The sequence below is a fragment of the Hibiscus syriacus genome, unplaced genomic scaffold (assembly GCF_006381635.1).
Source record: "Hibiscus syriacus cultivar Baekdansim isolate YM2019G1 unplaced genomic scaffold, ASM638163v2 tig00110429_pilon, whole genome shotgun sequence".
NCBI lineage: Eukaryota > Viridiplantae > Streptophyta > Magnoliopsida > Malvales > Malvaceae > Hibiscus > Hibiscus syriacus.
The window spans coordinates 6,296,932-6,310,433 of record NW_024062733.1 but is presented as its reverse complement, the minus strand read 5'-3'; the positions used below and the strand labels follow the sequence as shown (position 1 = coordinate 6,310,433).

The window sequence follows — 13,502 nt, the reverse complement described above, 5'->3', positions numbered from 1 at the left end:
CCAAATCCAGCTCGATGGATGAAAATCTCCAAACTCACATAGCTTTCCTGATTTATTAATAGCAATCAAAAACAATCTTGGAAAAATAACCTGTAGCGGATATTCTGTTACCCAAACATCCTGCCAAAATTGAATGTGCTTACCATTGCCAACTTGAAAGCTACATAAGGAACGAAAATTAGTACCAAATGAATCTTGCTTGAAATAATTATTAACCACTGCTCTCCACTGCCAAGAAATACCAGCTGGAAGATTACTGTCAAACAATAATCTAGAGGAATCGAAACTGTATTTAGAACAAATAAATCTCCTCCAAACCGAATTTCTCTCGTTTGCAAATCTCCATGACCATTTCCTTAACAAAGCTCTGTTAATAAGTGGGCAGTGAGCATAAAACAGATTTAATCAAAACCATCATTCCAGCTAGTGATAAAGTCGCTGTCTTCCAACCTGCCAATTTTGAGTGAAAATTCTGCACCACCGGTTCCCAAATAATTGAGGAATTCTTTATTGCACCTAGAGGGAGACCTAGATAATTAGAGGGAAAACTACCCACTACACATCCAATGGAATCTGCCCAAGTTTGAACCTCCACTAAAGATATGTTTACTCCGAACAATCTGTTCTTCTTGAGGTTTAGCTGCAACCCTGACATAACCTCAAACACTCTCTTCACATTCATGATCTGCATCTTCGAAGCCCCATAAAAAATGATTAAATCATCCGCAAATTGTAAGTGTGTAAGATTGAAAGACCCTTCCTCCTTACCAACTTTCAAACCAGAAAATAAACCCTATGAAACCGCCTTTAGGATTAGTAAATTCAACAATTCCCCTACTAGATTAAATAATAAGGGAGAGAGTGAACAACCCTGTCTTAGCCCATTTGCCATTGGAAACTCCTCCGTTGGAACCCCATTAACCAACACCGAAATCGAAGCTGTAGTAACACATCTCCTAATCCAACTAATTCAAGTAGAGCCGAATCCCATTTTTTCCATTACCTTGAACAAAATAGGCCAATCAACAGTATCGTACGCCTTCTTGAAATCAACTTTCAAAACACAGCACTTTAGCCCTTTCTTCCTCCAATAATCTATACCCTAGTTTGCAATTAGAGAGCAATCCAAAATCTGTCGACCGGGAATGAAAGCAAATTGAGTCGTACTTATGATATCTCCTATACAACTTCTAAGCCTCCTTGAAAGACACTTGGTTAAAATTTTGTAAACTCCTCCCACTAAGCTTATGGGTCTAAAATCGTCAAGGCTCTCATTATTAGACCCTTTAGGAATAAGTGTGACGAAGGTATGATTAATACCATGCTCCCATTCTTTCCCCAAAGAGAATTTATGAAAAAAATCCATAATGTTATCCTTTAGCACAGGCCAAAACCTTTTGAAGAAACCCAAATTCAACCCGTCCGGTCCCGGAGCTTTGTTACTATCACAAGACTTTAGAGTCTCCCACACTTCCTCCTCGGAAAAGAACCTTCTCTTAGATTATAACATGGTATTAAATAACTATATCTATCTAATAATAAAGCAGCTAAACTAGTAATAAAGTGCTTAGGCTAAAGACTTAAAGATTATAGTCTTACGGTCAAAATAAACTGGACAACATTCATTTGGAATCAGCTGCTGCACTCTTCATGATTTCTGATTTGGGCAGTTCATGCGTCAAAATTGTAGTTCTGCAATCTCTCTATGTAATAGGTTTGAGAAGTTAAGTTTTGAACTAATGTTGTTTCACTCGGTAAATTTTGTATTGCAGTTATCATCTAGAGAAGAATGTTTCTGCTACCGTTTGCATTTGTTTCATGCATTTTATTGAATTATTCTGCATGGTTCATTATTGTATTTGTAATGGATATGGTTATTATTTTTCAGTTTTTTACCGTATTAGTTTCTCTTCCTCCCATGTGTGCAGAAAACATTTTTGTTCGCTGTGAGAGACTCATTAACAAATGTTGGCCCTTTGAAGGACTTCTCTTATGGCTTGAGGATAAATGCTGATGCCAATGCAACTGGAATTGCCAAACAAAGTAACTATGAACTGGTTAGTTTTAGCGAGTTAGATGTTTATTTTCTAGTCAGCTTTGACTAATGCATTTTGAAGTGGTTTAGGGTTTGGGGTGGTGATTTGAATTTTGGACCTCTTGTATGAAAGTGTGGCTATGTTAAGCTTAGCGACTTAAATTCTGCCTATTTATGTATTAGCTGACTGCTTATTTCCTTTTCTTCTCCTTTGTTTGCGTTTCCCCCTGATGTTGGTTTTGGCTAATCTTTCAGGTGTGTTGTTCTGGCCATGGAAAGAATGGCGCCCTGTGTGTTCTTCGGCAGTCGATTCGTCCAGAAATGATAACTGAGGTCCATCCATCAGCTTTGACTGAACTTCACCTGATTTAAAATTTAAATGTTGATTCCATCCGTGTGAATATTTTCTGGTTCTGTTGTTAATCGACTGTTGCATTTTATGTTGTAAACATCACTTCTTAGTGCCAGAGACCTCATCTGTAGAACTCTATGCATGCATCATTAAATGCACGCTTTTGCATCTGCAGGTTGAACTAACTGGTTGTAAAGGAATTTGGACTGTTTACCACAAGAGCACACGCAGTCACAATGCTGATTCTTCTAAAATTGTTGATGATGATGATGATGAATATCATGCATATTTGATTATAAGTCTGGAGGCACGCACTATGGTAATCTCGTGCCTAACCTTTTTTCCCCCCCTTTTTACACTTTGCTTATTTTGTATATGAAACATAAGGTATTCTTTAACCTCTATTCCAATTTCTTTGATTAGAATCAGAACACCTGAGAATGAAAAATGATTTGTCACTTTAATTCTTTATCAGTAACTGTAGATCCCTAGTTTATAAAGTAACGTTTTTCAAGAAGCTTAAAGAGGTGATTCCAGATCAAATCTGACTTTCAAATCTCAACATTTGAAATTGCTGTTTTTGCTTAAAAAAGGGAAAATATGTCAACTATTTAACTTTTAATTTAGCATCAAAATTGGCTCTTGAGGTTGATCATTGCTCAACTCCCTATGGTGACCAGGTTCTTGAAACAGCTGATCTTTTGACGGAAGTGACTGAAAGTGTAGACTATTACGTTCAAGGTAGAACCATAGCTGCTGGAAATTTGTTTGGAAGGTAACAACGCTTGCTTGCTCTTTATTTTCTATGAAAATATTTTGTCTTGGTTTGTGTTAAGATTTTGTAGAAGAATGATTTTATATGGTTGATGCCGTGATTTTTCACTTGATTTATACAATTATACTTTAGAATAGGTGCCAGTAAATGCGGTCTGCTTTGATCATTTCAATGCCCACCATTTCATTTAGTAATTTGCCCAGTATGCAATTTATTTATTTTTGATAGAAATAGAGTAGGCCTCATTAAAAAAACCCCTTCTTTAACTTCCATGTTACAATAGTAACATGAAGGACATTGGAAGGAGGAAAAGAGTGCCTAAGAATTTATTAATATAAGAATAATACAAAGCCAGATCCTAACAAAGTTCTGTTACAGCATAACACTTAAACACCAAACTAACTACACAAATACAACCAACTCAAAAACATAACAACCTAAACACAACCTATTGATCAACCTATTCCTTCTTTAGCTTGTAGGAGAGTTCTTTCTTCTTCTCTTGATGATTCTTTTCAATGGAATAAGTGTGTTTGGCAGGGTTTAGTTCCCCCTAGAGTGGAGACTTTCCTTTGGCAACTATCCCACCAAAAAGTTGCAGTGAGAGTGGAACTTTTGAAAAGAGGGGTTCATTTAGGGGAAAACACTCTATGCCCTTTTTGTAATCAAAGGGATGAATCAGTTCAGCATTTATTTATTTCTTGTTTTGTTTCTTGGGATTTGTGGACTAAGCTTTTAGGGTACTGGGGTATTCAGTTAGTTATTCCACAAGACCCTCCTAGTCTGCTCTGCTCGTGGGCTGCTTTGAGGCCTAATTCTGCTATTTGGAAGTTTATTCCAGGGGCTGTTTTTTGGTCAATTTGGAAAATGAGAAATGAGTTAATTTTTGAAGAAAGAAAACTAGACAGAATTTTACTGTTTTTCACTGTTCGTTTAAGGTTAGCCAAATGGTTTTTAGCAAAGTATCCCCTATTCTCTATTCAGGTAGACTCTCTAATTGGTGATCCCTCTTTGGCTGACAATTTTTTTGCTCCTAAGGTTCTGAACAGCATTGTGTACTGCTGGAATCCACATCCGGTGGACTATTTTAAGATGAATGTGGATGGGGCTGTTTGCTGTGTTGGGATGATGGCTGGTATAAGAGGAATTCTCAGGGATTGGAATCGGGTTACTCTTCTTTCATTCTCTGAAAGTGTCGGGCCTACCACACCTATTCTAGCAGAACTTAAAGCTATCAAAAAAGGCATTGACATCTTTGTTTCTTCAGATTGGGTGTTGAAGGGCAGGCTTATTATCGAATGTAACTCAAAGACAGCAGTGGATTGGATCATTAATCAAGTTTCTGCCCCGGTTTTTCTGTCTAATTTTGTTAAGGAAATTGTGGCTTCTGTTTCTTTAATTCATGCTATTGTCAGGTGGATTCCTAGGAGTTGTAATTGTGAAGCTGACAAGTTAGCGAAGGAGGGAATTGGGTGATTGTAGTCATGGATTTAGTTGGTTTGTATGCTGTAGAGGAATAGTGTGTCAGGAGTGTTTTATGTTGGTAGTATTTGGCTGGAGAGTTCTTAAGTTTTATGTAAAAGTTTTATATTTAATAAAATTATGTACTATTTTCCTCCTTCAGCTAGTTGGTTCTTGCCTATGGGCAAGGGTCTACTAAGAGGGAGGTTTTTAAAGAGGCATTCTATTCCTATAAAAAAAAATTATATCTTTACTATCCACTAGGGCAGAAATTTCTTTCACCAAAGACTGAAACATAGTAGTACATAAAGCCGGGTTCTTTATCCACTTCAGTGTAGTAAGGGAGTCCGATTCAAGGATAATCCTTGGCATTGGAACCAAAACTATTTCGTCCATAAGCAACAACCCCCTTTTTATAGCCAATAACTCTGCAAGAATAGGAGGACCACTCCCAATCTTCTCAGAAAACGAACCGAGCAGTAAACCTTCAGAATCCCTTAACATACCACCTATGCCTCCTTTATCCCACCCCTTAGACATCGCACCATCTACATTTACTTTAACAAACCCTGAAGGAGGAGGAACCCAGCAGGAGGATGAAGTACAACCTTTCTTCTTTCTTCCCACATAATCTGCTAGTCTAACATCACCCACTAGGGAATCAAAGTTAATCTACACCATCTACATTTACTTTAACAAACCCTGAAGGAGGAGGAACCCAACAGGAGGATGAAGTACAACCTTTCTTCTTTCTTCCCACAAAATCTGCTAGTCTAACATCACCCGCTAGGGAATCAAAGTTAATCTGCACATCTTTGAATCTTGCCACGAACCATGAAGCAATTCTGAATCGAACAAGGCAGAACAATAATGTACCATCCACTTTCCCTTTCTCAAAAATAACTTCATTTCTACACTTCCAAACCGACCACAACACCGCCCTTGGAATAAATTTCCAAATAATAGAACTCGGAACTAGATTATCCCAAACTGTGAAGAAAGCCAACAACCTCTGAGGAACAACAAAGGAGACATTCCAAGAAGTCAAGAATCTACTCCACAAACCCTATACCGCCTCACAATGTAAGAATAGATGAGAGACCGACTCCACACACTTGCCACACAACGGACAGAACGAATCGTCAATCCCTATCACTCCTCGCTTGAGCAATTCCTCCCTAACTGACACTCTCTGATGAACAACTTGCCAAACAAATGTTTCCACCTGTGGCGGAGCAACTCCAACCCAAACTAAGCTGTCCCAAGTATCATCATTAACCTCATTTTCAATCCCATCAAAATAACACTTAATGCATGATTTAGCTGTAAAGCATCCCTCCCCATTCCCTGTCCATACCCAACAATCTTCTTGAAAAGATGACAATGAGAGTCTGCTCAACAATGACATAAGCTGAAGCCATTGTTCCACCTCCCAATCTACCAAATTTCTTCTCAATTGTATATCCCACCAGCTGCCTGAAGAAAAAATCACCCTGAAGTCTACAACTTTACCCCCTTTTATTATTCGAAAGAGCAAAAATCCTGGGAAACCAATCTTTTAGCGGAATCGAGCCCACCCAAGAATCATGCCAAAACTGCACAGACTCACCATTATCCGTTTTCAAACATACGTTTTTCCTTAAACAGTCCCCAAATTCATCACTAGAATAGAAATTCTTTACAACTCCTTTCCAAATCCACGAAGCACGGTTAGGCAAAGAATTCCCAATCAAACACGAGTTTGGGTCCAAATTATACACACAACATACCACCCTTTTCCATCACGAATCTTTCTCTGATGCAAATTTCCTCCACCAGAATAAAGACTTCCGTAAGTTTTTTCACCATCGCAGTCTTTTTCTCCTCCACCGACGAGAAAACTATCAGACAAGCATTCTTTGCGAAACCCCACCTTACCACCTTAGCTTTGATGCCCTCATTCCATATGGCCTTCTGTACAAAATCCACTTAAATCTCCTTGCAAATACCAGTAAGAGATGATCTCAACCATGCCCTTTCCTCCACCAGAATAAAGACTTCCATAAGTTTTTTCACCTTCTTCTTAATTCTATGGCTACTCTTTTGACCACCCTCTGGAGCTTTATTCACCCTAACTACTGTTTCTTTGTAAGACCTTCCATCACAAAACTTATTCAGCAGTTCCCTCTTCCCTACCACTTCAACTGGAGATGACTGTTCTCTAATCTTCAAACCTCCTGCTTCAACACTATTTGAACCCTCCCCTCTATCACCTTTCCAACTCCTCGTCCCAGTTATCTTATCATATTTCGCTACCGTCACTGCTATTCTTCTCCCATCCACCATGACATTATTCATCTTCTCCACTGCATTGCACAAATCCTCCTTGCTAGCAAAGTGAACAAACGCAAACGTACAATCCTTATATTTTGGTCTCTTGTTAATAACTGGGATATACACCCTAATGACTTTCCCATGAAAACTAAAACGTTCCCATAATGCACTTCTATGAACTCTCCTACTAAGATTATCAACGAATGCATACCATGGACCTCTCTGGTTTTGCCAACAGAAAACTTGCATTTCGAATTCTCACTCTCTCTCTCTCACCAACTCTCTCACCAAATTATTTTTAAATTTGATAATGCTCTTGAGAGTTTTTACTAAAGGTGAAATGATATGGTTGATGCTGTGTTTTTTAACTTGGTTTATACTTTATAATAGGTGCCAGTAAATGTAGTCTGCTTTGATCACTTCAATGTCCACCATTTTATTTAGTAATTTGCCCACTATGCAATTTATGGTCCAAATTATTTTTAAATTTGACTATGCTTCTTTAAATACCATTCACCTTAGTTTTAAAAAGTGCGCCTGGGTGGGCTTAAGGCACCAGGTGCAGGTGGCGCCGGAAAAATTGCTTCTGGCAGCACAGGCGGAGCGCAGAACGGAAGCTGCACGCTTCTTCCGGCTTTTGGGGCTTTTTTGCTTAGGCGCAGGTGCTGCCCCTCTTCCGCTTATGGGAGAAATTTTAATTAAATAATAATAATGATGTTTAAATTATTTCAATAGAGATAATATAGTTATTTTAGTAAATAACCCACCCTACGGTCCCTACCTACGCTACCCTGCCTCCTGATTTCTTTAAACTTTCAAGAGAGAAAAAATCTAACCCAGCACAGCCATCACCAGCGAAGCACCAAATACCACCAGAGCAGCACCAAGCCGTCGTTGCACTCTTCCAGCTGCCAACCATCAGGATCGTCCCTCTTATCCATCTCTTCTCTCTCTCTCTTTTTTTTTACATTTATGTTCAATCTCTAACAAAATTATACAGCCTCTAGAGTCTAGTGTAACAATCTAAAACATAAAAAAAGAAGAAATAGGAAGAAAATAGCAGAATAGAAGAAGGGACGGTAAGAACAGGAGGAGAAGAGAAGAACGGCTGGAGAGAGCCTAAACAATCATTTCTTTCATGTTTTTCTCTATTAACCCTAAAACATATTAGATTTTGTAATCTAAGAGCTCAAACCCGGAAGCCCAATTACAATCTTTATTTGTTTATAGTGTTCATTTCATCTAGGCAGCAGTTAACTTGTAAGAAATTATATAGAAATAATTTTTCATTTTGAGTCGTATTGTTTGTCACATCTTTTCTCTTCCATTTTTAATTTCTATATGTATGAAGGTGATCCTCGAATAATCTGAATTTATATAGCTCTAAATCTATCCAAAGGTTTTGTCTCACAGCCTTTAGCAATTTGCAGCCCTAAATTTATTTTGTTTATATTATTAGAATTTTATTTATATTCATTTCTCTTTTATTTGAACTAGGTTTTCTTATATTAATTTGCATTGTTAGTGTAATGATATTTAAACATCTATAATATGATTATCATGTTATTTTGAGTACAAAATATACTCTATAATTGATTTATTGGTCTTTTAGTTTAAAAGTTTTCCTCGCCTACAAAAAGCGCACGCCTTCGCCCTGTGCCTTGTGCCTAGGCTCCAGGAACCCTTTGTGCTTCGGTGCGCCTTTTAAAACTAAGCTATTCACAAGTTAAATGTCATTGGGCTTTTATGACTTGTGGATGTGTTACTTGAAAATAAGGCTATGTTAGCACTCATGTTTTGAGGTGCTTACAATTGCATACAAAATTCTAAATATTTGTCTCATTTTGCTTTTTTTACTTGTGGGGCATTACCTAGAAACTAAGGATATGTTGGCTCTCTAATGTTTAGAGGTGCTTATATTCATAGAAAAAATTCTAAATACTTGTCTCATTATGTTTCTTTTAGGCGTCGAGTTATCCAGGTTTTTGAACGTGGTGCTCGGATCCTGGATGGTTCTTTTATGACTCAGGAATTGAGTATTCCCCCTCCAAACTCAGAAACTAGCTCTGGTTCTGATAATTCTACAGTTATGTCTGTCTCTATTGCTGATCCTTATGTATTACTAAGGATGGCTGATGGAAGCATTTTGCTCCTTGTTGGAGGTATGTTTTGTCATAGTTGATTTTTGTGCATGTGCTTATTAACTTGTAACTCTTTTTACTTACCATGAGCTGCACTGCACTTGTCTTTAGAAAACTAGCTCTGTATTACAAAACCATGCAGCATCCTATTGATTTTGTTATTGGATTCTTGATGGTTTCATGTTTAAATATGAATTACAGATCCTGCTGCTTGTACTGTTTCTATAAACAGTCCAACTGCTTTTGAAGGCTCAAAAAAATCAGTATCTGCCTGTTCATTGTACCATGACAAAGGTCCAGAGCCATGGCTACGCAAAGCAAGTAGTGATGCGTGGCTTTCCACTGGCATTGGAGAGTCTATTGACAGTGCTGATGGAGGGCCACATGATCAAGGGGATATATATTGTGTCATTTGCTATGAGAACGGTGCTCTTGAAATATTTGATGTGCCTAATTTCAATTGTGTTTTCTCTGTTGAAAAATTTGCATCTGGAAGAACCCACCTTGTTGATGCCTGCTCACAGGAATCTTCTGAAGATTCTGAGAAACTTATTAATAAAAGTTCTGAAGAATTGCCTGGCCAAGGGAGGAAGGAAAATATTCACAACTTGAAGGTTGTTGAGTTAGCCATGCAGAGATGGCCTGGAAATCACAGTCGCCCATTTCTTTTTGGTATATTAACGGATGGAACAATTCTTTGTTATCACGCTTTCCTGTTTGAAGGTCCAGAGAATGCTTCTAAAGTTGAAGGTTCAGCTTCTGGACAAAGTTCTGCTGGCTTAAGCAATGCCAGTGCTTCTAGGCTTAGGAATTTGAGATGTATTCGTGTTTCTTTGGATGCTTACACAAGGGAGGAGACATCAAATGGAACATTATCCCAAAGGATTACAATTTTTAAGAACATTAGTGGTTATCAAGGGTTTTTCCTCTCTGGGTTAAGACCAGCTTGGTTTATGGTGTTCAGGCAACGGCTCCGTGTTCATCCACAGGTCTGTAATCTAGTCTGTGATGCAATGGGATATACATAATTTAGTGGTCTAAAGTTAGATACAGTTTTCTATTAGCGTTTGCACAAATTTTAATGTGATTTTGATATTCGCAATTTGACTCATTAAATTAATGGTAAAATCTGGAGAGTGTGCTTTGTAATTATTCTCTACTTGTGCTACTGCACTATTCTATTATTGAAGTTGGAAACTTTCAGCCTATTTGAGAATCTATCCATTTAGATATAGCCCGGTTCGGGAAGAATTTTGCTGGACATTTTATATTGGTGCCTATAAATAATGAATGAAATCAATAATTGAAAACTATTAACTTTTATAGAATCATATCTTTAATTGTTTCATAATATCATGAAAGTATGTATACTCCTCTCATTTCATTTCTTTGTTTTTTCAGATATGTGACGGATCTATTGTAGCTTTCACTGTTCTTCACAATATAAACTGTAATCACGGGTTCATTTACGTTACATCGCAGGTTAGATTATATTTTAATTACTTTTATGTTTTGAAGTAACACCCTTTTACATGATGGCTAAACAGCAATTCTTGTTGGCATCATTTATCCTAGGGTATTTTGAAGATCTGCCAAATGCCATCTACATTGAACTATGACAACTATTGGCCAGTGCAAAAGGTGATTTCTTACCCGCCTTACTAGAATTAGGAATTAATTAATCTCATAATTTATTTGTCAGTGTACTTAATAGAAGCTTTCTGTCTGGGTTAGATTCCACTAAGGGGCACTCCACATCAAGTTACTTACTTCGCTGAGAGGAATCTTTACCCACTTATAGTTTCAGTTCCTGTAAGCATGTATTCCCTTTCTTTTTACTTTAAAAGAAATTATTTTATTTTTCATATTATGTTAATATTCCTATCAAAAAAAAAATATTATGTTAATATCTATAGTGCCTGTTGCTATGTAAATCTTTACAAGGTAAAGTAGCTTACACATAGTTGGAGCCACGTGCTGGCTGTCTTTTCTGGCCTCTCGTTGTTTGAAGAAACTTCGGACGTCGATAACTATTAATTCTCAAACTATGCTATTCAGTTATGTGAACATGCAAGCGTGTTAGTAGCACTGAGTTGCTGGTTTATTAACCAATTCCCACTGAATTGGTTTGATTTATTAACAATTTTTTCAGATGATGTTTTTTCAATTTCTTAAAGTAGCTGCAATAATTAAACAGAGGCCATACATGTATTCAATGAAATTTTCGTTAGGAAGGAATTTGCCTAACCTTGTCCACTTCAAACTTAATTGAAGGTTTAACTATGAAGTTGCTGGTTTATTCTTTTGCCAACTATGATGCCAGCGCCTAAGTTATAAGTAGTAGGAAGGATCTAGGAGGGTGGAGGTGGTTGGCATTGTTCCCTGAAGTTTTGTACTGATCACTACAATTGCAGGTCCATAAACCAGTTAATCAGGTGCTATCATCATTGGTTGATCAAGAAGTTGGCCATCAGATGGACAATCATAATTTAAGTTCTGATGAATTGCACCACACTTATACTGTGGATGAGTTTGAGGTTCGGATTATGGAACCTGAAAAATCTGGTGGTCCTTGGGAAACCAAGGCAACTATTCCAATGCAGAGCTCTGAAAATGCTCTAACTGTGAGAGTGGTCACCTTATTTGTAAGTTTCTCTCTTTGTTGTTTTTAGTCTTGGCTTATGTGCTTCATGGATCTGGAGAAGGGGTGGCTTGAAAGATTATAGAATGTGTCATTGTGTTAGTCTTATCAAGAGGATGTTTTCTATAGAAGGTAGCAGTTAAGGGAGACTGTACTTGATGTATCATGCTTCATAGCTTAATTTAGTTTTCTCCTTTTTTTGATTAAAAATTTGGTCTTCTCAATAAAACATGAGCGGTCAACTTTTTAATTATTTATGGGGTCAAATGGTAAATGTGATATCGTATGGAATCTTGCTTGGACATTACCAATACGCTTACATAATTAACATGTCTTTTCGGGGTTATCTCATTGTTTCCACAATTCAGGGAATTTTTTTATTTAGACAGTGCTTTGCTGCAGAATACTACCACCAAAGAAAATGAAACTCTTTTGGCAATTGGAACTGCTTACGTTCAAGGAGAGGATGTTGCAGCCAGAGGACGTGTGCTTTTGTATTCTATTGGAAGAGGCACTGATAATAATCAGAATCTGGTACTTTCTGCTTATCTGAATTTTCATGTAAAAGTTTGATCAACTTCACAAAATGTTTAATCCAAGTCTATTCTATATTCATAACTTGATTGAACTTGTGAATTGATTTTTATCTTATATAGGTTTCAGAGATTTATTCAAAGGAACTAAAAGGTGCTATATCTGCTTTAGCCTCCCTTCAAGGTCATCTCCTGATAGCTTCTGGTCCTAAAATTATTCTACATATATGGACTGGTAGCGAGTTGAATGGAATTGCATTTTATGATGCTCCACCATTATATGTTGTGAGCTTAAATATCGTAAGTCTTACTTACCTTTACTATCTATATGACATGCTCTACGGGAAAAGACCTGGATACCAATCTGACTTTTGATTTCATCTGATCTGATCTACTCATTTTTTTTGTTGATAAAATAGGCCTCATTAAAAAACCCCTTCTTATCCTACATGTTACAAACATAACATGAAGGACATTGGAAGGAGGAAAAGAGTGCCTCTAACTTTTATTAATTAGAACAATAATACACCTCCACACCTCAACAGGTAACAACTTCTTACAAAACAGAAAACCATAAATCTGAAAACATAACACACCCTGATACTCCCTAAATAAGAACAACCAAGGCATAACACCTTAACCATTACACAAACCTAAAAATCAGCCTATACCAGCTTTAGCTAATTCATCCGCTTCCCAATTTGCTGCTCTCGAGATGAGCCTTGTGATAATACCCTTCCTCTCCACAGTAGAAGCTATATCCCCTACCAAGGATTGAAACAAAGTAGTACTAAGGTTCGAATTAATAATCCACTTCAGAGCATTAGAAGAATCCGATTCCAAAATGATCCTCTGATTTGAAAAGAAATCAGCTTCAACTTCCTCAATAAGAATCAACCCTCTATTGATCGCCAAAAGCTCTGCGAGTAAGGGAGGACCTCCCCCTACCTTCTCTGAAAATGACCCAAGCACCAACCCACTGCCATCCCTAATCAAGCCACCTATTCCACCTTTATCCCAACCTTTGACCATTGCACCATCTACATTTACTTTTAAGAACCCTTCCGGAGGAGGACTCCACCTAGAAGAAGGAAGATACCTCTTATTCAGATTGACATGCTGATCTACTCATTTTACTTTCTGTGGATGCAGTTTTTGAACTTTTGAGTGCAAATAGTTCTTAGTGGGCCTTCTGCATTTTTATTCCTTATTTTAACGCATCATTTGGTTAATACCTACTGTGAACTGCAG

General features: G+C 37.4%; 1 protein-coding gene across 3 annotated transcripts in view; it reads left to right on the top strand.

Annotated features, from left to right (window-relative positions):
• Nucleotides 1-13,502, top strand: part of LOC120125126 (cleavage and polyadenylation specificity factor subunit 1-like) — a 42,137-nt gene that overhangs the window by 16,815 nt on the left and 11,820 nt on the right. For all 3 annotated transcript variants that reach the window (XM_039143617.1, XM_039143618.1, XM_039143616.1), the window contains exons 12-23: nt 1,929-2,057; nt 2,291-2,368; nt 2,563-2,706; nt 3,068-3,162; nt 8,902-9,098; nt 9,279-10,066; nt 10,479-10,559; nt 10,653-10,718; nt 10,812-10,889; nt 11,492-11,722; nt 12,121-12,252; nt 12,375-12,551. In XM_039143617.1, coding sequence (XP_038999548.1) covers nt 1,929-2,057; nt 2,291-2,368; nt 2,563-2,706; nt 3,068-3,162; nt 8,902-9,098; nt 9,279-10,066; nt 10,479-10,559; nt 10,653-10,718; nt 10,812-10,889; nt 11,492-11,722; nt 12,121-12,252; nt 12,375-12,551 — 2,196 coding nt within the window. The remainder of the gene's footprint in view (nt 1-1,928; nt 2,058-2,290; nt 2,369-2,562; nt 2,707-3,067; nt 3,163-8,901; nt 9,099-9,278; nt 10,067-10,478; nt 10,560-10,652; nt 10,719-10,811; nt 10,890-11,491; nt 11,723-12,120; nt 12,253-12,374; nt 12,552-13,502) is intronic.